The sequence below is a fragment of the Bos grunniens genome, chromosome 23, assembly GCF_055505025.1.
Source record: "Bos grunniens cultivar Pamir isolate PY7600 chromosome 23, Bosgru_T2T1.0, whole genome shotgun sequence".
NCBI lineage: Eukaryota > Metazoa > Chordata > Mammalia > Artiodactyla > Bovidae > Bos > Bos grunniens.
The window spans coordinates 33529901-33556403 of NC_141187.1; the positions used below are offsets into that span (position 1 = coordinate 33529901).

General features: G+C 39.8%; 1 protein-coding gene across 3 annotated transcripts; it reads left to right on the plus strand.

Moving 5' to 3' along the window:
- The first annotated feature begins 7146 nt into the window (after positions 1-7146).
- On the plus strand, positions 7147-25680 carry SLC17A2 (solute carrier family 17 member 2). 3 transcript variants are annotated; one of them, XM_086369987.1, is made up of 12 exons: positions 7147-7299; positions 14045-14155; positions 15419-15633; positions 17639-17872; positions 17956-18043; positions 20006-20092; positions 21294-21412; positions 21534-21695; positions 22190-22322; positions 22405-22552; positions 23901-23991; positions 25205-25680. In XM_086369987.1, the coding sequence occupies exons 2-12, from the start codon at positions 14128-14130 to the stop codon at positions 25337-25339; spliced, it is 1440 nt and encodes a 479-aa protein (XP_086226113.1). In that variant the 5' UTR covers positions 7147-7299; positions 14045-14127; the 3' UTR covers positions 25340-25680. The 3 variants fall into 3 exon arrangements, with proteins under 3 accessions (XP_086226113.1, XP_086226115.1, XP_086226114.1); XM_086369989.1 differs by having other exon boundaries at positions 7184-7299; positions 23901-24026; positions 25205-25383; XM_086369988.1 differs by lacking the exon at positions 14045-14155 and having other exon boundaries at positions 7191-7299.
- The last annotated feature ends 823 nt before the right edge of the window (positions 25681-26503 follow it).

Genomic DNA, 26503 nt, shown 5'->3' on the forward strand with positions numbered 1-26503 from the left:
TCCAGGCATCTAGCAGAACTCATATCTGCTTCCTCCCCTCTCCTGTGCACATTTCCCTTATGCAGTGATTATATAGCTGGAAAAATTCAATACCTGCATTGATCCAGAGTACTAGGGGAAGGTGAAGAATGAACCTGTTTGTTTGTTTTTTCTGAGCTAGGCTCTTCCTCTTTTTCACCCAATCCCCTCCCCTTGAAGAGGTCCAGACAGCCTAAGTCCAGATCCCAAGGACCTCTTAACTGCAGACAGAACCTGATTCCTTCCAGAGATGAACTAAAACCCTTCACTAACTCTTAGCCACAGTCAAACTCAATCTCAGCTTCCCTTCCTGTAAGTCTCCACCCCTAGGAAAACCCATCTACATTCTAACACCTTTCAGGGTCACGGAGGTGCCTAAAACAGTACGAGAGATAAAGGACAGAGATAAAGAGTGGTTTCATAAGGACATGGGACCAGAGACGGGCTCACTGCTGGATGTCTGGAGCTGATATTAGACTCTATGGCTCATGGATATTAGTTAGTTATTGCTGCAAAACGAATTGCTAGCAACTTAGTGGCTTGAAACAATGCATATTTATTCTTATCCAGTGTCTGTAGGTGAGTTCAGGCATGGCTTAGCTGGGTTCTCTGCTTCAGGGTCTCACCTGGCTACAGTTCAGGTGTTGGAGGAACCTAAAATCTCATCAGAAGTGTAATGAGGGAGATATATACTTCCAAGCTCCCTTGAATTGTTGGCAAAAATCCAGTTCCTTGTAGATGAAGAATTGAAGGTTTAAATTTCTTTGTGGAGGCTGCCTCAGCTCCAATAGTCTCTTAGTTTCTGCCTTTGTAGGGGTTTCCTAATATAACCACCTGCTTCCACTAAGCCAACAAAAGAGAAAGAGAGCAAACATGTTACAAGATGAAGGACAATATAGTATATAACATACTACACTCATGGAAATGACATCCCATCACCTGTGCCATATTCTGTTGGTTGGAAGCAAATCCCAGGTAACTCACACTCACACTCAAGAGCACGAACACAGGCAGGAACACGAGGAGACAGGGATCACCGAGGTCATCTTAGAATCCAACACATGATGAAATAGGCTGCAGATCAATCTTTGACTGATGACATTCAGGGCTATGGGCCTTAGAAAGATAGAGTCCTGAGGGGGCAAGCGGCAAACACAGACTAAGGCTGATGACTGGGACCTCAGTCAAGCTGCCCACAGGATCAGAGACCAGATTTGAGATAATCAGAATACTGTCACAGGGCAGGAAACTTGGAATGCTAGGGCAAGACCTGGAGTGGTTCTGGAACATGAACCTTAAAATGCAGATGAAGGCAACACAAAAGATTCTAGACAGCTTAAGCTTAGCCCTGAGGGAGACACAGGAGGGAAGAGAGAGACTGAGAAGGAGACATAAATAAAAACATTGTCTTTTGGTTTGCACACCAAAATTTCAAAATTTAAGATTATAGACCTAAAAGAGAGAGTCAGACTCAACAAATGGAACATGAATTTACTTTAAGAGAAAATAATTTCAAAGTCAGACAACGATAACTATGTTTGGACTGCTTAAGGAAATAAATGAAAGATTAACTTTTAATTAAGATCACCAGGAAATTATGAAACTGAAATAAATAGAAATTAAATAAGAAAGGTTGACTATTTTTAAAATTTAGAAATTCTAGGAAAACTATGGGCATTGAAAACAGAAACTTTATTGCTAAATAAATTTTTGACTAACTATTATTCTTGCAACAAATTATAGATGAAATACAGTGGAAGAGTATAAAAGCATTTCTTTCTACAGAAAGGAGCCTGGTGGGAAAAAATCCATGAGCTCACAAACAATCAGACATAACTGAGCGACTGACAAAGTAGCAAAGGGCCAGCATGGGAACTGGTATCATCTGGAAGCCTGATATAAATGCTAAACGTCAGGCCCACCCCAGACTCACTGAGGTATTTAACAGTTTAATAAGTTCCCTGTGTAATTCATATGCATGTTAAATTTAAGAAGTGCTATTTTAGGACAGTGGAAGAAAATTTTGAGAGATTTGTTCAGAACACAGAACAGAAAGACAAAGAAAACCATACATATTGAACACATATATGTGTGTACATGTACATACATACAGACAAATGTGTGCATATGCATATTCACACACACATACACACACACACACACAATTCTATATGCATCGACTATAACTGTTGCTTTTTTTTGTAGTCATCTTTTTGTTTAGTGTTACAGGTTTCTTTTAGCATCTCACTAGTTACCCAAACCAGATAACCAAAGTTAACAGTCTGGTCTGGCTCATAGAATCTCATACAAAAATACTCAGAGAGTTTTCTTGAGTAAATAAATTAGAAATTGGATAAATAAAAAATTTAGAAAAAGTGAATCTCTTTCTATGTGTTCTACATTTGCTTTACTCATTTAAAATTGCATGACATTGTTCAAAAGCTTCCAGGTCAAATGATACAGATGCAACTCATTCTTTTAAGCTGTTGCTTAATTTTCTATGATAAGGCTGCATCACAGTGTATTCTGTTAGTCCCACTGATATGCATTTAGGCTATTTCCAGTTTGTCCTTCCATCTTTTCTTCTGCTGCTGCTGCTGCTGCTAAGTCACTTCAGTTGTGTCCGACTCTGTGCAACCCCATAGAGGGCAGCCCACCAGGCTCCCCCATCCCCGGGATTCTCCAGGCAAGAATGCTAGAGTGGGTTGCCATTTCCTTCTCCAGTGCATGAAAGTGAAAAGTGAAAGTGAAGTCGCTCAGTCATGTCTGACTCTTAGCAACCCCATGGACTGCAGCCCACCAGGCTCCTCCGTCCATGGGATTTTCCAGGCAAGAGTACTGGAGTGGGGTGCCATTGCCTTCTCCTTTTTTCTTCTAGTTGGATTTTTACTGAAATCTGTCTATTAATTCACAGAGGATTAATATATTTATGATATTAAGTTCTCCCACCCAATCATCCCTGGCTCAGATGGTAAAAGAATCTGCCTACAATGTGGGAGACCCGGGTTCGATCCCTGGGTAGGGAAGATCCCCTGGAGAAGGAGATGGCAATCCACTTCAGTACTCTTGCCTGGAAAATCCCATGGACGGAGAAGCCTGGTAGGCTACAGTCCGTGGGGTCACAAAGAGTTGGACACGACTGAGTGACTTCACTTTCACTTTCACCCAATCATATAGTATATAGTGCCATTTAGCCAGATCTTGTTTTATGTCTTTTAGTACAATTTTATTGTTTTCTTCCTTTGAATCATACTGTCCTTGTTCAAATAATTCCTTAAAAATTTAGAGTTTTTGTTACTAGGGAATATTAAAAGTCTCTTTCAATTTCTATTCTTGGCTAGTTATTTCTGCTGCTGCTGCTGCTACAGAGAAGGCAATGGCAACCCACTCCAGTACTCTTGCCTGGAAAATCCCATGGATGGAGGAGCCTGGTAGGCTGCAGTCCACGGGGTCGAAAGCAATTGATTTTTTTTTAATGTTTGTCATGTTTCCAGTTAGTTGACCAAATTTCCTTCATGCCAGTGTACTTTAATCCCCAGTGATGTTGAACAATTCTAATTCACCACACCGCGTCTCTATGACCTTGTTCTTCCTGGAAGTTCTTTCCTCTATATTATTACTGGCTCTTTCACACCACTCATGAGGACCAGACTGCCTCCTCTAGGAGGCCTTCCTCTGACACCCTTGTGTTGACAGAGGTCCTTATTTGTTGTCTCCTAGTGCTTTGTGCACACTTTTTTTAAAATAATTTTATTTATTTATTTTTATTTTGGGCTGTGCTGGGTCTTCGGTGCTACTTAGGTTTTTCTCTGGTTGTAGAGAGTGGGGGCTACTCTCTGGTTGTGGTGTGCAGGCTTACTGTGGTGGGCTCCCTTGTTGTGGTGCATGGGCTCTAGAGCAAGAGGGCTCCACTGTTTCAGCATATGGGCTTCGGTGGTTGTGGTTTCCCAGCCCTAGAACACAGGCTCAGTAGTGGTGCTCAGGCTTATTTGTTCCACTGCCTGTAGGATCTTCTCTGGTCAGGGATCAAACCTGTGTCTCCTGCATTCCCTAAGTCACCAGGGAAGCCCTTTGTGCACGCGTGTATTGGTTTTTATTACTTTTCATCCTTGTTGTCTGTCTTTGTGTGTAGTCTGATTCTGGATGCCAAACTCTGTGGAGTCATGGGTCAGGTCTTAAACAAAATGATATTCTTGGAAGCTAGCATCCTGTCTGGAACATATAAATTCTCAAAAAACAGTGTGGAATTGAATTTCTCTGACTAGAAACAGTCGGTAAGTCGGTAATGCCAGGCCAAAGAGACTTAACTTTTTAAGATTCTGATATTTTCCACTACACTACTCTTGATATTTATAAATAAGTTGTAGATACTTTTTATGGTGCTCACTGAGCTGATTTACACTTTGTTATGTAAAAACCAAGATGGGGACTAAGGAGTTTGAACCAGTTACAGAAGTCTTGATTTTTAATGGCAAATGTGACTCAAGAATTCATCTGTTCAGTGAATTAATGTTTATTAAACATATACTATAGGCCAGATATTGTGCCAAGAGCTGTGGATACACGAGTTCTCAAAATACACAAGATTCCTCCAGGGAGCTTGCAAAATCCAACTATAGGATTAAATTTAAACAAAATATGTAACTTGAAAAATCTATTTTGAATCTTACTGTGGCATTGGACAATGTTGAACACTCTTTCCTTACCATGTTTAGTCCTTTTTTGGTGGATCCAGTCTCAGATACTTTTTCCACAAGGGCTGCTACCAGGTCACGCTTTTCAATTGCAGGAAAGAAGGTACTGTTGTTTTACTTCTTCATGCTACTTACCCACTTTTGAAAAGTAGACTGTGGTAGGCTGAGTAATGGCATCTGAAGATTTTCTTATCCTAATCCCTGGAAACTGTGAATATGTTAACTTGTGTGGTAAAGGGGACTCTACATGTGTGATTAAGGATTTTGAGACCTGAAGATAATCTGGTATTTTTCAAGTGAGCCCAATATAATTATCAATACAAGTTTCCTTATAAAGAGGGAGGTAGGAGGTCAGAGGTAGAAAGATTTGAAGATGTTATGCTGCTGCCTTTAAGGATGGAGGAAGCAGCCATGAGCCAAGGAAGCCAGGTGACATGAAAAGACAAAAAAGTTAAAAAAAAAAAAAAAAATTCTCCCCTAAAGCCTCCAAGGAGAATGTGGCCCTGATGACATCTTGAGTTTTGGCCCAGTGAAACCCACTTTGCACTTCTGACCTCTAGAACTGTAAGAATAAATCTGTGTTGTGTAATTAATAAGTCACTAATGCTAATGCTAAGTCGCTTCAGTCGTGTCTGACTCTGTGCGACCCCATAGACGGCAGCCCACCAGGCTCCCCATCCCTGGGATTCTCCAGGCAAGAACACTGGAGTGGGTTGCCATTTCCTTCTCCAAATGCATGGAAGTGAAAAGTGAAAGTGAAGTCGCTCAGTCGTGTCCAACCCTCAGCAACCCCATAGACTGCAGCCTTCCAAGCTCCTCCGTCCGTGGGATTTTCCAGGCAAGAGTACTGGAGTGGGGTGCCATTGCCTTCTCCAAATAAGTCACTAAGTTTGTGGTAATTGATTACAGCAACAATAGAACACCGATACAGAAGAACCAAGTAGCTAAGCTAAGGTGCTAGCTCCAGTTGGCTCCTTGGGGGAGTATGGAGAAATTAACTGGCACAAGTAAACTCAATAAGGCAGTCCGAAGCTAATAAAGGCAGAAACGGCAAGACTTCACCACATTTTATAAGGGCTGAGAGTCTAACTGGAAATACCCAGTAGCAACTACAGTCCAAAATTTAAGAATCTCAAATAAAACACAAGTGCAGGGACTTGCCTGGTGGTCCAGTTGTTAAGACTCCATGCTTCCAATGTAAGGGGCACAGGTTTGGCCCCTGGTTGGGGAAGTAAGATCTCACATGCCTTGTGGCCAATAAATAAATAAAAACCCAAGTACAAGTACCAGGAGTCAAGCAGAGACTGGATTAGAAAGAGGACAGATAAGAAGCAGGAAGGATGGATGCGGGTAACTTTGTAGAGAGATGTCAGAGTAGCCAAAGTTCACATTTATTAAGCTGTGGACACCAAATACTTAAGGAAAACCTAGCTGATTTGTGTGCATGTGTGCTGAGTTGTGTTTGACTCTTTGCAACTCTGTGGATTGTAGCCTGCCAGTCTCCTCTGTTTAGAGTTCTTCAGGCAATAATACTGGAGTGGGTTGCCATTTCCTTCTCCAGGGGATCTGCCCGACTGAGGGATCGAACCCGTGCCTCCTGAATTGGTAGTTGGATTATTTTCCACTGAGCCACCTGGGAAGCCCCTAGGTGATTTAAGAGAACCCTTTAATGGAGAATAGCTCATTTATTGAGGGCCTACTGTGTGCATGCCTGCATGCTAAGTCACTTCATTCATGCCCACTCTGTGCGACTCTATGGACTGTAGCCCTCCAGGCTTGTCCGTCCATGGGGATTCTCCAGGCAAAAATACTGGAGTGAGTTGCCATGTGAGGACCTACTACTGGTTAGCATATGTTGTTAATTTTATTTGCCCAGTAACCCCATGAATTGAACATTATAACCCTTGCTTTACTGAGATTGTTGTTGTTTAGTCACTAAGTCATGTCTGACTCTTGGTGACCCCTTGGATTGTAGCCTGCCAGGCTCCTCTGTCCATAGGATTTCCCAGGCAAGACTACTGGAGTGGGTTGCCATTTCCTTCTCCAGGGGATTTTCCCAACCCAGGGATCAAACCCAAGTCTCATGCATTGGCAAGCGGATTCTTTGCCACTGAACCACCAGGGAAGATTTTACTAAAGCAGAAACCAATACAGAAAAGTTAAATGACTTGTCCAAGGCCACAGAAAACACTAGGAAGTGAAGAAGGGGTTAACCTCACCTCTCCAGTTCCAGGAGCCGTGCTCTTTCTTCCATGCCATGCTGCCTTCCTTTCAGGAAAAAAGGCTTGTTGACTTTGTCGGCTGTCTGAAGAGTTCAAAGCAGAAAAACATGGTGTCATCTTTTGAGATATTCATTTTATCAGTGAGAACTTGAAAATGAAGTTAAAAATTAAGCGGCAAAGCCAACCTCAGGCTCTCTGCTCTGACAATGTACGGCTAAACCTGATTCAGTCTGCCTGCCATGTGACACTTTATTTATCCTTGTGAAACTGTGGAATTATTTGAAAAGGAAGAAGGGATGAAAATGCCTTCTTTCTTAAAGGTAGCCTTATAGTCTAGGGCTTACAATACTGGTTTAATGGTGAAGGTAAGTGCATTTCTTCTTTTTGGGTTGGAAGATAATTACTAATCAGAGATCTGTTAAAGGGAGGGAACAGTTTGAGGGGAAGTCAGAGGAAAAACATTGTCAGCAGCATAAGGATCTCCCTCTGGGAATGGTTCCTGGTTTCAAAACGAAGAAGAGACTTTCTAAAAAAATGCAATTGATTCAATCAAGACCCTAGAGCAAGACTTGAGAGGCCACCAGTGCCAATGGACTCTGTGGACAATGGTCACTTCTCCAAGGATTCGTGAGTATTTCCTGCAACACCTTGATGAGTCAGACAGGCTTTGGCTGCAGAATAAAATACTGGATCAGAACTAACAAGGTATGGGGTTGGGGACTATGACTCATGGAGAAGACAATGGCAACCCACTCCAGTACTCTTGCCTGGAAAATCCCATGAACGGAGAAGCCTGGTAGGCAGCAGTCCATGGGGTTGCTAGGAGTCGAAACAACTTAGCAACTTCATTTTCACTTTTCACTTTCATGCACTGGAGAAGGAAATGGCAACCCACTCCAGTATTCTTGCCTGGAGAATCCCAGGGATGGGAGACCCTGGTGGGCTGCCGTCTATGGGGTCGCATAGAGTCGGACATGACTGAAGCGACTTAGAGGCAGCAGCAACCATGATTCATTAGCCTTTTCAGATTTCTGTATATAGTTGAAATTGTCTCTCAGAAACAGGAGAATATGAACAAAGTTGTGAATAAGGTTGAGGCAAAAAAACTTGTATACTTGTGGAGATCACCTGGTTTGTGGCCCTCATTGTGCAACTGAGGAAAGGTGTCCAGAGAGATTGTGGTTGGTACCTATCAGTTGGTACCTATGATGGGAAGCCAGGGGCAAAGACCCACAGAAGTGCCCTCTCCCAACCTGCCCAGGAAAATTCCCAATTCCATGGCATAGATGGACTCATACAGGCATAGCCTGCGGTCATTGCTTGGAGGAAAGGTGCTCAGGCACTTCTGTGTCATATTTTACAAGTGGAGCTGAGTTCCCTGTGGGCAGGGCCCCAGTTGCACCTTAATTTTGATATAACCCTGCCTTCTAAGATTACCCACTATTAGTGCTTTGTACACTTTTTTTATTCATGATTACACACGTATGAATTAACAGCATGATGTAAAGGATCTACTGAAATAGATAGTTTTATTCCCAAACTGCCAACCTTTCAGAAAGGTAAACAAGTGATAAAAAGAGGTCTCAGTTTTACTAATATGGGAGAAATTGCTTGTTTGCATGTTCTCTGATGTTTGTAGCAAGGTATATCCCTTCCTCCTCCACCTTCTAGATTCTAGTCCAGAAGAACCCAGTTCTCAAAGGAAGCATTTAAGACCAATTTAGCACTCAATCAAAAACATTTTTGTAGAAGGATATTTCATTTACTATAAACCTGTATTTATTAATCTGAGAGGGCACAAGTGCCAGTCTTGTGACTGCTATTATTCCTGTTGTTAATAACATTTTGTAGTGTATAATATTTTACATTGAGAAGGCATGTCTCATTCTTCTGTTTTCATTCTCAACAGTTCAATGAAGTGACATTATCCCCATTTTTCCTATGAAACAGTGAAAATTCTGGGATCTTATAAAATCTGCTCTGGTTTACTCAAGACTAAATGACAGAGAAAAACTTGGTCCTTGGATACCCTTTGAACTGCAGGTTCCTGCTCTTTCAACCACATGTAACATTTACTCTGAGTAAACTAGGGGACTCGGCTAATAGAGATGATGCAAGACAGGTTCAATATTAAGGGAAATCTAATGGCAATAGAAACAAAATGATAACAAAATAGTGAGTTCTAGACTACTAATAAAAGAAGAAAAAAATCTTACCTTTTGCTGATGCCTAAATCATCTGTCTATATTATTAATTTTATACCAGATACAACTCTGTTTTGTGTTATGAAGTTATTTTTAAAGTATAGAATTTTCCTTTAACTTAATTCAATTTTTCTATGTCTATTTGCAACTTTTAACAGTAGGAGTCACTATTTCTTAGAAATGTCACTCGTAAGTAGAAACACCCTTGACAATGTTTATGATTAGGCTAAAAAATCATTCCACTGTCTTTCAGTGATATCGGTTATGCCAGTTCACAGATTCCATACTTTTATATGCTTCTGTCGTTATTTTAGAAAAATAGGTTCCATTACTATGTCACAGAAGGATCCTCGTTTAGAATGGTTTGGGATGTCTGCCTGATTTCTGTATTTGTCTCATACTAGGAAGCAGGGAAATTAACAACAGAAGTTAACTGTTGAGGCAAAATTTAGAATAGCATTTGAAACCATGAAAGCTAAGGTAGGGAGGGCAGCAGATGGAAGGGAAGGACAACTGAAGTCATAGGTTTGTGTTGTAATTTTACTAACCAAAAAAACAAGAAAGAGGAGTCTTCTTTATTTCTTTAAATATTCGAAGCTCAACCTGAAAGTATTTCCATCAGCAAATTTCCTTCTGGAATAAATGATTAAAACTTAATTTAAAATCATAGACAAGCAAGAAGGATATACTGTAGAGCACAGGGAATTACAGCCATTATCTTGTAATAACCTAGAATGGAGGATTATCTGCAAAAGTACTGAATCCCTATGTTATACACATGAAACTATTATAATATTGTAAATCAACTATATTTCAATTTTAAAAACAACTTAAAATTATATAAATTTCTGTCTAGAATACCTTACAATGAAACTACCCTATTGTGTTTTAAACTTGTGCTTAAAATGTGAACATAAAGAGAAGTTGTATTAGCAGGCATAAAAAAGCAGCAGTCTGGGCATCAGGAAACCTGGTACTGGCTCAGTAAACTCTGTGACTTGAAGCAATTTTTCAAACTTTCTATATATCAGTCTTCTTATTAAAAATAAATAAACATTTGGGTTAGAGACTATTTGAATCTCTTTCAGCTCTAGAGTTCTATGTTTGTAAGACTGGTTGGAGTGGTTGATGAGAAAACTTTGAGTATAATATTTGTAGCTGCACATACAGTTAAAAAGTTGCCTTCAGCCAAGTCTTGGACTCTTACATAACAAGAGAGATCAAATAGAAAATAGTCCAAACTCCAGGTCAATCAGGTGGCCACTCCAGTTTCTTCAGTTGGGATCTGAGTGTTGAGTCCTTAACTGAATTCTTGATGTCATCCAGATGTTAGTAGAACTGGATTGGAAAGCCTTCCAAAACAGAGCAAAAGCCAACATATTTCCTGGTGCCGATGTTCTCTTGTTAGCAACTGGCCATCTATTTTGTCTCTTATAATAGAAAAAGAAAATTTTAAAACTTAAATGGAGTGATCCTGTTCTCAGAACTTTAGAGACATTTAGCAAGCAGAAAACTATCTTGACTATGCTGTATGAAGCCTCATCATTGTTCTTTCAAAGACACCTTAGCTTTTTCAGAGGGTAAAATAAGTAACTACTAATTGTTTATAATCAAATCCCTTATAATTATACAGTGGAAAAGACAAATAGATTCAAGGAATTAAATGTGATAGAGTGCCTGAAAAACTATGGACAGAAGTTCGTGACATTGTACAGGAGGCAATGATCAAGACCATCTCCAAGAAAAAGAAATTCAAAAAGGCAAAATGGTTGTCTGAGGAGGCCTTACAAATAGCTGTGAAAAGGAGAGAAGCAAAAGGCAAAGAAGAAAAGGAAAAATATACCCATCTGAATGTAGATTTCCAAAGAAGAGCAAGGAGAGATAAGAAAGCCTTCCTCAGTGATCAATTCAAAGAAATAGAGGAAAACAATAGAATTGGAAAGGCTAGAGACTCTACAAGAAAATTAGAGATACCAAGGGAATATTTCATGCAAAGATGGGCACAATAAAGGACAGAAACAGTACAGGCCTAACAGAGCAGAAGATATTAAGAAGAGGTGACAAGAATACACAGAAGAACTATACAAAAAAGATCTTCATGATCCAGATAACCATAATTGTGTGATCACTCACCTAGAGCCAGACATCCTGGAATGCGAAGTCAAGTAGCCTTAGGAAGCATCACTACAAACAAAGCTATGGAGGTGATGGAAGCCCAGTTGAGCTCTTTCAAGTCCTAAAAGATGATGTTGTGAAAGTGCTGCACTCAATATGCCAGCAAATTTGGAAAACTCAGCAGTGACCACAGGACTGGAAAAGGTCAGTTTTCATTCCAATCCCAGAGAAAGGCAATGCCAAAGAATCCTCAAACTACCACACAATTGTACTTATCTCACACGCTAGTAAAGTAATGCTCAAAATTCTCCAAGCCAGGCTTCAACAATACGTGAACTGTGAATTTCCAGATGTTCAAGCTGGTTTTAGAAAAGGCAGAGGAACCAGAGATCAAATTGCCAACATCCGCTGGATCGTAGAAAAAGCAAGAGAGTTCCATTAAAACATCTACTTCTGCTTTATTGACTACACCAAAGTCCTTGACTATGTGGATCACAATAAACTGGAACATTCTTAAAGAGATGGGAATACCACACCACTTTACCTGCCTCCTGAGAAATCTGTATGCAGGTCAGGAAGCAACAGTTAGAACCAGATATGCCGCAATGGACTGGTTCCGAATTGGGAAAGGAGTACGTCAAGGCTGTATACTGTCACCCTGTTTATTTAACTTTTATGCAGAGTACATCGTGCGAAATGCCGGGCTGGGTGAAGCGCAAGCTGGAATTAAGATTGCCAGAAGAAATATCAGTAACCTCAGATATGCAGATGACACCATCCTTATGGCAGAAAACAAAGAGGAATTAAAGAGCCTCTTGATGAAAGTGAAAGAGGAGAGTGAAAAAGCTGGCTTTAAACTCAACATTCAAAAAAATAAGATCATGGCATCACTTCATCTCATCACTTCATGGCAAATAGATGGGGAAACAGTGAAAACAGTGACAGACTTTATTTTTTGTGGCTCAAAATCACTGCAGATGGTGACTGCAGCCATGAAATTAAAAGATGCTTGCTCCTTGAAAGAAAGGCTATGGCCAACCTAGACAGCATATCAAAAAGCAGAGACATTACTTGGCCAACAAATGTCCAGCTAGTCAGAGCTATGGTTTTTCTAGTAGTCATGTATGGATGTGAGAGTTGCACTATAGAGAAAGCTAAGTGCTGAAGAATTGCTGCTTTTGAACTGTTATGTTGGAGAAGACTCTTGAGAGTCCCTTGGACTGCAAGGAGATCCAACAAGTTCATTCTAAAGAAAATCAGTCCTGAATATTCATTGGAAGGACTGATGCTGAGGCTGAAACTCCAATACTTTGGCCACCTGATTCAAAGAACTGACTCCTTGGAAAAGACCCTAATGCTGGGAAAGATTGAAGGCAGGAGGAGAAGGGGACAACAGAGGATGAGATGGTTGAATGGCCTCACCAACTCAATGGACATGAGTTTGAGCAAGCTCCAGGAGTTGGTGATGGACAGGGAGGCCTGGTGTGCTGAAGTCCATGGGGTCGCAAAGAGTCAGACACAACTGAACTGAACTGAACTGTTTGAAAAACCACTTGGTAAATATGGAAAATCATAACGTGACCATGGTGTGTTCTGTAACCCTGAAAAGGCCATTGCTGTCACGTGTGTAAATCTGTTTCTCTCTCTTTGGGTGCGCATGTATCAACATAGGCATAGTGCCTGCTTTGTACACTAGAGTACAGGCATTTCCTTAATGTTATGCAATATGTTCAAAGATATTTTTAAGTAAAGTCCAGGGCAAGAATCTATTAAAGTTGATTCGTTAAACTCTTACAGTTAGGTTAATTTGTCTCCAATATTATGCTGTAATAACTAATACTACAAATAATGTTTTTGGACAAAATTATTCATCTGTCTCTTTTATTATCATTTTTCATCCTATGGGCATAGATTATGAATGTTCACAAAGAATGCAAAGTTTTGAATGATGCAATGTAAGTATGATACATGTGTTTGTGAGGTCATGGATGCTTCAGTTTAGGAAAGGCTGCAAAACTGATAAAGTTCCTAGAATAAGGATTGTATGGAAAAGAAATAAATGTATGAATCCCCTGAAGATCAGTGTATAAATATCAAATTAAATGTGTCCAATTTGAAGTCATGAATTCTCTTTGACTCTCAAATAGCTGAATTTATTTGTAATTGTAGTAGAAAGCCCTCATTCAATATGATTTTACAGGTGATTTGAAGAACTTTTCAGCCCAGCAAAGAGTCCCAACTATGTTACCAAAGACAAGAATAAGCATTTTAAGGTGTTACATATTACAGTAATGTATATCTGTTACACAATGTCATTCTTCATGTTCAAAGAAGACACCATTGAGTGAATGTTGTTCTGTTTTTACAGAAAGAACAGAAACATGGTCAGTTGGAAGTTTCCTCCTCCAGCTCTTAGCTTAAATTTGCTTTCATGTCTTCTGACCTGCCTCAAGCCATAATACTTCTTACCTTTGCATGGTTCTCTGTGGTTTGCAATTTTCTCATTCAATTCTTGCAGCACCACTCAGAAATCAGACTTATTTTTATTGGACAGGAAATGGCTAGTTAGATAATTTAAATGACTAGTTCTAAATCATTTAGCTGGAACTCACAGTCAGATTTTCTTATAAAAATCAAGTCCTCTGTAAGCATGACAATAAGGAAGTGTACTGCAAAATGTAAATCATACAGCTGTGTTGGATCACAATTTTCATTGATGCTGGGAAAAGACAGCATTAACATGAAAAAATTGTTTGTGTGTCTTGTTTTGGATTGTTGTTCTTCCCCATAGATAAAAGCCTGTCGTGGTAAAAGAGATTCAGGGCAGAGGGAATCTCCACCACAAAGTGTGGTACCATTTCCCAGAGGAGCCAAATGGATGAGAAGCCTTCCACCAGGAAAAGTAAAGCCACATCTCTCATTCTCAGCCTACTTATGGAAGAGTAGAAGCTTATTTCCAGTGCTCTTTATACAACCTTGCTCTCCTTTCTCCTCCTTTTTCCATCAAGCCTCCTCACTGTGAAGACTGTCTCAGTGTAACATTGGACCAGCTCCAGCCTCTCATCCTGTTACTTACTGCTTTTTCCTTAGGGAGCGCTGAGTTATCTATGAGAAATTAGGTCAAATGATCAATAAATCCTTGGACATAAGGAATGAAATGAATCCTGGAAAGGTCATTTTAAACAAACCCACTCACCCATGTATGAATTCCTGCTACAACATACTTGCCCAGGAGTTATTTCCTCTGAGTGTGGAAACTTCCATTAATAGGGAAATAATTCTTTTGCAGGCAACCCATCCTATCCCTGAGCCTATTTGGCCATTAAAAATGCTTTCTTCCAGTATATTTTATGTGTTTCTTCACAAGTTCTCTTTCTATTTCTCTTTAGTCCCAGTTGCCCAAGTATGCAGAGAAAAATTTTAATCTTTCATTCACATGGAAACCCTTTCAATATTGGCCCATTGTTCCACTATGTGGAGACTTTAAAACTGTGTTGCTCTTCTAATAGGACAACTTGTCTGGTAGCATATCACCTACAAACAGTAAAAATGGTTCCCCATATTAGCTTTTTTAAAGCTGAGTATATGTGAAGGCAGAGTTTAGTGACATACATCAAAAATATTTCCAAGTGAAAATTACACTGAGGAGTTAGTGGATGTGCTCATTTATGCACTATCTCTCAGGTATTTTAAAAGAGAACCCTTGGGTATATGATTTGCTTAATTCAAAGCATCTCTCTATGTATAAACTTTCAAACTTTATGGTAAATGAATATACGAAATGGATGAGACCCCAGACTTGAGGCTGGGAGACTCAGGTTCTGTGACTGACTCTTCCTTATCTTCCCCATTCACTTTATTTTGAAACACTGTGACATAAATATCTTCATTTAGTTTGTCCTATATCTTCATGTGCTACCCACACCTCTGAAAAAGGCCTTACTTGATTGTAAGAATCCTCTGAAAAAGGATCTTCTTGACTGTAAGACCTCTGATTTATTACCTTGAAATAAACTAAAGATCATGCCAAAGGAGGGTTATAGCCATGGTTATTTGAGTGAGAAAAAATGGTGAGACTGCATAATATCATCTGAAGTTTTCTCAGATTTAGCAGTGGGAAAAGTGGAAAAAGGCACTCACTGCAGATATTTGTGTTATTCTCTAGGTCCTGAATTCTGTTCGTTACGCTATGGACTGGCTCTCATCATGCACTTCTCAAACTTCACCATGATAACCCAGCGTGTGAGTCTGAGCATTGCAATCATTGCCATGGTGAATAGAACTCAGCAGCCTGGTTTATTCAATACCTCCACAGAAAGACCTCTTGCATTCACCTTCAATCACTCCAACAGATCCATCAAGGAATTTAATACAGCAGAAGTAAGTATAATAGAGAACAAGGCTCTTTGTTGAGAAGGAAAACCCAGTTTGAAAAGAGGACTTGGATCTTGATTCTGTAGTGTACAGAATATGAATTATCAATAACAAACTAAAAACATCTGGAATTATTTTTCTCTGAGATATTGCTTACCTCTGTGATTAGTCTTTCACTGAGATTATTATGATTACAAGGTTGGGGCTGTGACTATTGGAAAAAGTTGTGGATGCTTCTAGAAAGGAACAGATTACTGGATATCTTCAATGAAAAACTATGCACTGTCTCAGTACATCTTTCTGCCTGATTTTTAGCAGTTCTCTGTACCTTTTATTATCCTTGAGCCATTTTACAACTCTAAGTTCTATATATTAACAGTAATAAAATGATTCTTGCCCATAGCTCTGAAAATGAATTTTGTCTTGTGGAAAATCAATTGATACTCTCCTCCACTTCCCCTTCAGTCGAATAAGTCAGTTTTGCCATATATTTAACATCTATTTCAGCATTACTTCCTGCTTATAAGTATGTGGTTCCTTGAATTCTCCTTTGGACCAGTTGTATCATCCTACCAATTCCTCATTAGCCAGTGAGTTAAATAAAATATCACCTGTTCCTCTTATATTTCTATGAGAATAATCATTATACCCCATTTAAATGTTTCCCTTTAAACTATCATTTACTGTACATTTCTAAATGTACAGTAAAATCATCCTCTAATTTTATGATTTTGTTACCTTGGAGCCAGTTTGTTTATAATGACCTCTCTGCCTCGAATCTTTCTTCCATTATACGTTCTACACATTCACACTCCTGTGCGTAAGAATCCAGGATACCTTCAAGTTGCCAACTCCTCTCTTGAAACGCTGCACTTCTCCAGAACCTGGCCCGCTTCTCAGCACACTCATATCTGCTGTCAGTGGCTCAGGAGCAGTCTTTGCTTTGAGCAAGTCAGAGTCCTGGTTAGTTTCTAATCATTGTGTATCATTCCAAATGCTACAAGTCCACTTTTGCTGTATATTTCTTCAGTGACAATGAGTTTTCCTATTTCTCTTTATACAGATCATAGTCATTCTACAAAGAATGGTTCAAGTACTTCTTCCTTCCTGGGACCTTCCCAAATTGTTCTTCCCTCTTCTCAAAGTCCCTATTTTACTGCTGTTGATCCTCAAGCTTGAATTCGGACATGAATCATGTATCTTGCTTTATTTATAGTTATTTTATATTTTGTATTTTATGTTTTGGGGTTCTTCAATTTATACCATGGTGCCATGTATCTAGTGGCTACCAAAAATTATTTATTGGGTTATATCAGAAAAGAAATGTGGTCTTATTAATGTGTAATATGTGTTTTAGGAAGTCAGTTCTGCTAGGATAGACCATGATGCTTAAATTTTATTTTAGGGGCTGATTTTGATAAGCATTCAGTAAAGATGTATTTTGAAGTTTTTTGAAATGAGAATCAGCATGTCACCCAAATTATTTACTAGAATCAAAATAGTTAAAAGGAGATCTTTCACTATATTTCATTTACATCTTCCTATCAACTACCTATATAATCATTTCTTTATCACTTTTCCTCTTCATTTACTCTATTTTGTCTCCATCTAAGAGAATCAACTTAGGAATATAATGGGTTGTTTGGAAAAGTTGGAATATTTAAGTTTAGTAAAAAATGGAGAAAAACCAAAATTAATATTATATAGGAGGGCCAGAATCCAGGTGGCATAGTGGTAAAGAATCTGCCTGCCAATGCAGAAGGCACAGGAGACATAGATTTGATCCCTGGGTCAGGAAGATCCCCTGGAGTAGAAAATGGCAACTGCTCCAGTACTCTTGCCCGAGAAATCCTATGGACAAAGGAGACTGGCAGGCTACAGTCCATGGAGTTACAAAGAGTCAGACACAACTGAGCACAAGCAGCTCTGGCTATAAATTAGATTTTTTTATAAAATAAATTCTTAGTAAAGAATTTTCCTTCCTCCCTCCCCCCATCCCGCCCGACCCCAGGTCTCTGTATATGAATGGAGTCCAGAAACTCAGGGTATCATCTTTAGCTCCATCAACTACGGGATAATATTAACTCTGATCCCAAGCGGCTATTTAGCAGGGATATTTGGAGCAAAACAGATGCTTGGTGCTGGTTTGCTGATCTCCTCCCTTCTCACCCTCTTTACACCACTGACTGCTGACTTTGGAGTGATTCTGGTTATTGTGATTCGGACAGTCCAGGGCATGGCTCAGGTAACCAGTTACTTTCTCATTCTGTGTGGGATGCAGGTTCCTAAATTCTACTGGAGATCGAGTCTTACTAATTGTCATTTCAGGGTATGGCATGGACAGGTCAATTTACAATTTGGGCAAAATGGGCTCCCCCACTTGAACGAAGCAAGCTCACCAGCATTGCAGGATCAGGTAAGGATGAATGTATGGATCACAACTTTCTAATCTGCTTCACCCTACCACATCTTTCTTTCTATGCCTAGGTTGGTTTGGGGGACAGGGAGAAAAGTGCTTTAAAAAAAAATTCAACAATGTAAGACAGTCACACAACAAATAAGATAAATATACCTGTGCTGTAAAGTCACTAAGACTTCAGACAGAAAATACCATTGTGAGCGTTGTGAGGGCAGTCAGAAAAGCATTGTAGGGAAAAGTTTAGAACTTTAAGAGTTTGCGTAAGTGGAAAAAATCAAGTAAACTGTATAAACACCATGTTAGCAAAGATATAAAATGAGAATTAAGACTATCAGTGGTAAAGAGAGAAATCAGGCTTGAAAGTAAAGTTTAAAGAGTGCAGTTTTCTGAGCTCTTTACTCTTCTAAGCTAATAGTCACAACAACCCTGTGATGACTATTTTAAACTCTCATTTTACACAGGAGGGAATTAAAGTATGCAAAGATAAATTAAATTGCCCAGAGGCAAATAGCCAGCAGGTGGTAGAAGTGAGGTTTAAGCCCTGGCAGTTTGGTCCCAGAGTGCACACTCTGGGTCACCACACTGCAGTGCCCTTCTGAGTGTGTAATCATACTAAGGACTAACTTCATCCTTGCTCTTTGCCTTATACTTGAAGAACAGAACTGAGGCTCATAAAGCCTCTCAGCCCTGGTCCAATGAGTGGCTGCATCCTGCAGATTTTTACTACAAAACAACCCTCCTGTATTCTGGCTCCTTCCAGTGTAGTTATCATCTCTGTGAATATTCCCAGTTGGTCTTTCTCCTCTTTGCTTCCTTCAAACCTCCCTTTCCATCAAGCCAAGTTATCTCCTTAAATCATAGGTGGGACATTTTTGCTAATTTGCCTGGGAGTCTCAATGTATTCCTCCATCTTACAGATAAAAATGTTATAACACGGATATAAAGTGCTGTGGTTCATGGAGTCGCAGAGTCGAACACGACTGAGCGACTGAACTGAACTGAAAGATACTTTACCATATGGTCTCCTCCTGCCTTCCCACTTAATATTCCTCTGTAAGCAAGGCTCAGGTCACACTACATGCTAAGTGCACTTAAAGTCTCTCTTTTTCTACAAAAATTCCATCCACCCTACACACCTTAGGGTGTGTAAACAATTTGTTGATTTTATCATCAATTTTAATTTTCTCCTGTCTCATTTCTCCGTATACTTTCATAGAAAATTATAGTTTTACTATCATATTTATATTTCACATTTTTCCCCAAAATTTCATATTGGGACCCATTGAAGGGGTTATAAAATCAATGCAGTAGGTCAAAACAAGTGTTTTAAAATAAAAATGAATAGAATAAAGTAGAAAATTTTGAAGTGAATTTCACACGTTAAGGCTTGGTATTGATTCATGAAACTTCTGTTTGAAGTGTGTGTGTTTGTTTTTGTGTATATGCTGTGTTGCCATGCAAAATACATTTCTTATTGTGAGTCTCTGAAAAATATGTTCAGTCTCAAAGGTCTACAGTGTATTATACTTTAATAGTGAATTTTGTTCATATTCACTGGGCTGAAATCTCCTTAAGGTTAAGGACTTCATCTTATTAGTTTTTGTAAGACTTTCCTTTTCTGTTGCCAATCTCATATTGCCCCTGCCAGAATGTAACTCTAATTATAAAGAAATATTGTGGGCTATGTTTACAGAGAGTTTCTATGACAAATGGGATTTGGATTTGGTCTGTTGGTGTTAAAGGAGCCATTGAAGCGTCAGGTGGCATATCACTATAATTTATTAATTCTAATTATTTTCCATGACTTTACTGGGGGAGATCTGTGAGCTGGAATAAAGTCTCTCATTACCCAGTAATTCTAAATTTGCCACCTCAGTGTTGGGATAACATCTAGGGAAGTCATTCAACCATTGCTATTTTCCTCAGTTTTTTTTTTTTTTTAATTCCTCTTCTCTTCAGGGGCAGCATTTGGGTCCTTCATCATTCTCTGTGTGGGGGGACTAATCTCCCAGGCCTTGGGCTGGCCTTTTATCTTCTACATTTTTGGTGAGTCACTTTCTCTTAAATCCTAACATTTCCATTTCCCAGGCATTTGTTCTCATGCTTACATCACCCATGACCCATATTCTTCCCATTTGAGAGAAAATGCATCTTTATGGTGCTGACTTCTGAGAAATCAAGAGTGCAACCTTACATGCTCACCTCAGGCTTCTTAGAATCTCTGCCACCACATCTAAAATGCCACATTTAATTGCCGCATGTGGTTAAGATGTCAAAGCTGGTAAAGCACATTTTCAATTTGTCTTCATATTTTCCTATAATTATTTCTGCCAAGGTACCCTTAACCTATTCTCTACCAGAATAGAGAATATTCTCTACCTATTCTCTTGCAAAGTTCGAATTAAATGTCCCCTTCCATATGGGGATTTCCAAATCTTATCCCATCAGATTAAGCCTTTCTGTCCTCTGTGATGGTTACTGATAATTTCTTTTCTAGGCTGTGTTGGCATGTAATTATTTATGTCCCCTTTTTCCTCTCCACTAGCCTGTGAGATGATTGAGGCAAGAAATCTATTCCATAATTTTTTCATCACTTTGGTACTATCACAATGCCTAACCTGTAGCTTTACAAATAAAATAATGGATAAATCCAGTAATTAGAGGGAATTTAAAGAACATTAATCCACAGAGTCTTTAAAATAGAATCTTTTCAAGTGACAAATCTCAGAAATGAGACAAGTTTCCATCTTTTTGTTTTAACTAATTGGTATCATTCAATATGGTTCTAGCTAGTATGACTTTCTCATTAATGATGCTACTCCCAAGTCAATTTTGGTCCACACATGTTAATCAGGTACTGTTAAGAAATATTTTTCTGAAAATCCATAATGGATATATCATTTGAATATGATAACACTATCTTTTGCAAATGTGTTGGAAATTTTTCCTTGCCACACCAATTTTATGCATCCATTGGAGTCTGAAGAGTAATTAATCAGCTATGCAAAGGTATGTCATGCTCCTGCTTTCTCCAGAGGGCTCTGACATTGTGAAATGGCATTCTACATTTAGTCAAAAGGAGATTTGTAGATAGGTTGAAATGGAAAATGGTAAAATTTAGGTCCTTATGGTGAAATAACCATGAATTAACAAGTGTGTTTTGGGGGGAGATATGCTGCTTCAGAGGAAACTCTCTTCCCCCAGCTCACAAATCTACCTGAAAACTAACTGGGTCCTGGCTTCCCAGGTAGCATTGGCTGTGTCTGCTGTCTCCTGTGGTTCACAGTGATTTACGATGACCCCTTGCATCACCCATGCATAAGCATCAGGGAAAAGGAACACATCGTGTCTTCACTGGCTCAACAGGTACCGTGCAACCCTTCACTTGTGGACCACACACCTACCTCCAGGGTAGGGTGTGGGGCTCTCAGGAGAGGCACCCTCTGACCTGTCCTAATACCCATGTTGATAAGATGTTTCCTTTCAGTCCAGTTCTCCTAGACGATCTGTCCCCATAAAGTCTATGGTCAGATGCCTACCACTTTGGGCCATTTTCACGGGGTTTTTCAGCCATTTCTGGTTATGCACCATAATCATAACATACCTACCAACGTATATCAGTTCTGTGCTCCATGTCAACGTCAGAGACGTGAGTATGCTTCCTGTACTTTTATGAACATTAATGCTAAGAGGAGAAATAGTTCTCTGCCGCCTACTACATTTTGGCTTTGCATATAATCACTCTTTTAACCCTCACAATGATTGAGAGGTTTTGTAATGATTCCCATTGCATAGGTGTATAAATGAGGACACGTAGAGGGAGAAGACTTCCCTGGATTACACAATTACTCAGTGATTGAGCTACTGCAGTATCTGTGTTTTTAACCACTATGAAACGTTGCCATGCTAGCTGATGCTTCAGTTTCCTTTAGAAATGAATTGTGCTCTCTCTGGAGACCAGTATAATGCAAGTGCTGGCCGTCTTACCTGAGACAGTGTTCTTCTTATAGAAAATGATGCCAATTTCTTTAAAACAACTCAGAGTATCAGGAGGGTGGGCTAATGGTTGGTCTGTGTCACTAATAAAATCTGGTGCCATATGTACCCTTATAACTACTCACTCTATACATTTCCCTCCTTCAGAGTGGGGTTCTGTCCTCCCTGCCTTTTATTGCTGCTGCGAGTTGTACAATTCTTGGAGGTCAGTTGGCAGATTTCCTCCTGTCCAGGAATCTTCTTAGATTAATCACTGTCCGAAAACTCTTTTCATCCTTAGGTAAGTCTAGGCAAAACTCACTTAACAAATCCCTTTTCCACACATGGTCAGAGGTTCCTGACAGTGTGTCCCCATTGCCCAGGGCTCCTCCTTCCATCACTATGTGCTGTGGCCCTCCCTTTTGTGGCTTCCAGTTACACAACAACCATTATTTTGCTGATACTTATTCCTGGGACCAGTAACCTGTGTGACTCTGGATTCATCATCAACACCTTAGATGTTGCCCCCCGGTAAGATCATTACCTGTTTGTCCCTTCCCCAGGCCTTTCTGGAGGTTTAGACTCAGTCTTTTTGTAACTCCTTCTTGTTTTTGACATGCACAAATTGATGGCAGAGTACTAACAAACAGCCAGATATGTCAGTATGTGGCCATGACTTAAGGCATTTTTAGAGCAATGGTGCCCAATCTTGGCTGATAACATTTAGGTGAAAAACTTCCCTGGATTCCCCACTTGAGACTGGACTGTGTGTTCTAGGAAAGGACCCATGCGTATGTGTTTTGGAAAAGCTTCCATAGTGCTGATGATATTAGCTACCATATACATATGTATATATATATATATATATATATGCTTGCCATGAGCCGAACCCTATTTAAAGGACTTCTCACACATCAACCCCCTCTGATAGCTCAGTTGGTAAAGAATCTGCCTGCAGTGCAGGAGACCCCTGTTCAATTCCTGGATTGGGGGAAGATCTGCTGGAGAAGGGATAGGCTACTCACTCTAGTATTCTTGGATTTCCCTTGTGGCTCAGCTGGTGAAGAATCCATCCAAAATGTGGGAGACTTGCGTTCGATCCCTGGGTTGCGAAGATACCCTGGAGAAGGGAAAGGCTACCCACTCCAGTATTCTGGCCTGGAGAATTCCATGGACTGTGTAGTCCATGGGGTTGCGAAGACTCTGACACGACTGAGTGACTTTCACTTTCACTCTCATACATCAACACATCTGATCTGCACAATTACATGCCTTATTGGTATCTTCACTTTATAAGAGATAGATGATAGAGGCACAAGAAAGTTAAGTGACATGCCTGAGGTCATGCAAAGGCAGTCAGGATTTGGACCCAAGCCATCTCTCCAGAGTCTGTTGTCTTGTCCCCTGCTCTAACTGCCTGCTATACTAAGATACTGGGGTGGGAACCTGGGCTTCCAGGAGACAGAACTGCTTCCTAGCTGTTGAGCTGGTGCTGTGGCTTCCCAGATGGTGCAGTGGTGAAGAATTCGCATGCCAATGCAGGAGACACAGGAGACTCGGGTTCAATCGCTGGGTTGGGAAGATCCCCTGGAGTAAGAAATGGCAACCTACTGTAGTATTCTTGCCTGGGAAATCCCATGGACAGAGGAGCCGGGTGGGCTACAGTCCATGGGGTCCCAAAGAGTCAGATGTTGAGTTGATAGATAAGTGACTTCAGGATTTGCAAACTGATATTGCCTGAGCTGTGTTGAAGTGAACAAAAAATTTGCAGTAGTCTAAATGACTTTGCTATTAGAGCTGAACGGCATTAGTGTTGAGTTACTGAAAAGATGTAGGCAGCTTTCTATATAAAATCATCTATAAAATCATCTCTCCACAGATATGCAAGTTTCCTCATGGGAATCTCAAGGGGATTTGGGCTCATTGCAGGAATCATCTCTTCCACTGCCACCGGATTCCTTATCAGTCAGGTTGGGCCAGTTTATTGAACATCTGCAAGTGGCAGGTATCGTTTTAGGCACTGGGGATTCACAACTGGGCCCCTGTTCTCAAGGACTATGTGATCTGATGGGGAAAATCAACATCAATATCAGCACAATTGTTCTGTTTGTAGGGGACTCTAAGTCAGACACTGGTAAGTCAGATTTCCCAGGGAAAGAGAAGTATAAGCTGAATTTCTAAAAAAAATGAATAGCTGTTAGATTGATAAAAATGAGCAGTTTGGGCAGAGAAAATAACACATGTGACTTCCTAGAGAAAAAAAGAATGAAACAGCTCTTATGACTAGAGTGAATGATACATGTCAAGGATAATAGATGAAGTCACAGGAGCAAAAGGGGAAAGTTACAAAAAGTCTGTTCATGTTAATCCCAATTTCTAAAAAAATTATGAAACGGAAACACAAATGGTCCCAAGACCAACTTAAAGAGAGTTTAAATCATGGGTTAAACAAATGGCTGTGAGACAAAGCAGGGAGGATGGCCCATGAGGCTTGCTCAGTACCAAGTGTGGGCTGGTAGGGAAGATGGAAAGGCAGAACCAGGCTGGGATGGCAGGATAGGCATGAGTCAACTTACCAAAAACAAAAACAAAAAAATCGTTTTAATACATCTCTAGGTGACCTATTTTCAGGTTACTTTTTTACCAAATTGCTAGGAATCCACTGTGACTATAATGTCAGAAATAAACTATGACTTACAAGGGTTTCAAGAGGAGACTCATACAGTCAGACCAAATATGACTCACATCATATTGAGGTGTCCATTCAGGGGGTTATTGCAATTGATGTCAACAGCCAAAAACAGAAGAGTGACGATCTCCAAGCTGTTATTTTAGGCATAATTTAAATGAGTAATACAATATTTTCAAGACTCTAGATCCAGATTTCTAGAAAAATATTAGTATATGTTGATTTGGGGGGGCTTGAAGAAAAATTATTCCAAGTCAGAACCCAGTGTGCTTTTTAGCATCCTCTTGTTTCCAACAGTTTCACCAAACTTCCTTTGAGAATTCAAGGTGTTAAGTGGTTATTGCATATCATTCCCTAGTTTCTTATGATCAGTGTTGCAATATACAAAATGGAGGCTTTCTAGAACTGATGGAGAAACAACTCTGAGGCTGATAATTCTGATTTTTGGTGGTGTTTTTTGTTTTTTGTTTGTTTTTTTTTTTTTTTGCCTCCAGGATTCTGTGTCTGGTTGGAGGAATGTATTTTTCCTAGCTGCTGCTGTCAACATGTTTGGCCTGGTTTTTTACCTCACATTTGGACAAGCAGAAATCCAGCACTGGGCCAAAGAAAGGACTCTCACCCGTCTCTGAGGATATAGTTGCAAACTTAAATGTAGTACTTTGCATTAACTTTTCAACATTTTTTTACTTATTGTTATTCTTGGCCACAGACTTAGCAGTTCTCAATTTTGGTTGCATGTTCAATTTCCCTGGGGAGTCTCTAAAACATCCAGGTGAATGGGATCTACTCCAGAGATTCTGAATGAATTGGTCTGGGGTAGAGCCCAGATATCACTAGTTTTTACTCCCCAGTATTTGTAACACACACCCAGGGTTTACAACTGCTGGGAAAACCTGAAACATCAATCTTGTTGCCTTTGAATTTTCCTTTTTGGAAAGAACTAGAAAAATAAAAATCTGTGAGAAAATAATCACTGATGAGTACCTTCATGGGGGTTATTATAGGTGCCCAAAATATCTACTATATCCATGCTGCTGCTACTGCTAAGTTGCTTCAGTCGTGTCTGACTCTGTGCGACCCCATAGACGGCAGCCCACCAGGCTCCACCATCCCTGGGATTCTCCAGGCAAGAACACTGGAGTGGGTTGCCATTTCCTGCTCCAATGCATGAAAGTGAAAAGTGAAAGTGAAGTCGCTCAGTCATGTCTGACTCTTTGCAACCCCATGGACTACAGCCCACCAGGCTCCTCCGTCCATGGGGTTTTCCAGGCAAGAGTACTGGAGTGGGGTGCCATTGCCTTTTCCGACTATATCCATAGTCGTATGTTATATAGCTCAGCACAGAATATAATTTTAAGGCTGTAATCCACAGAATTAACATTTTTATTGTTTTTATACATTGAGAAATATGGATGCTTATTTATGTGGTTACATTATATTAAAATTCACATGCTAAAATTAAATAGGTCATTTTAAAATTATTTACACTAGGATTATTTCCATCATGCAAAATAGATATTTACTTATCTAACTATTTCCAGGAGATTAACAGCCAGGAAATGACAAGGAGATTAAATTAGATTAGCTAAAGATCATAGGAGAGAGCAGATAGAATTGGAAAACCTATAATGTAAAAAGAATGAATGTGAAGGGAGGCAATGTGGTAACTTTTAGAGAACATAATGAGATAGTTTGGACCATAGAGTGAAAATTGGAGGAAGGCAACAAAGACATTTTCAAATGAAATGAAGGTTTAAATGGAAGAGAAGAAACCTAAAGACATAAGATGTAAG

Excerpts from the sequence above, each read along its gene's own strand:
- SLC17A2 (XM_086369987.1), top strand. The coding sequence starts at position 14,128 with ATGGATGAGAAGCCTTCCACCAGGAAAA. Across the intron at positions 14,156-15,418 it reads GAAGCCTTCCACCAGGAAAA|GTCCTGAATTCTGTTCGTTA; the intron begins GTAAAGCCACAT and ends GTTATTCTCTAG. Across the intron at positions 21,413-21,533 it reads TGTCTTCACTGGCTCAACAG|TCCAGTTCTCCTAGACGATC; the intron begins GTACCGTGCAAC and ends GTTTCCTTTCAG.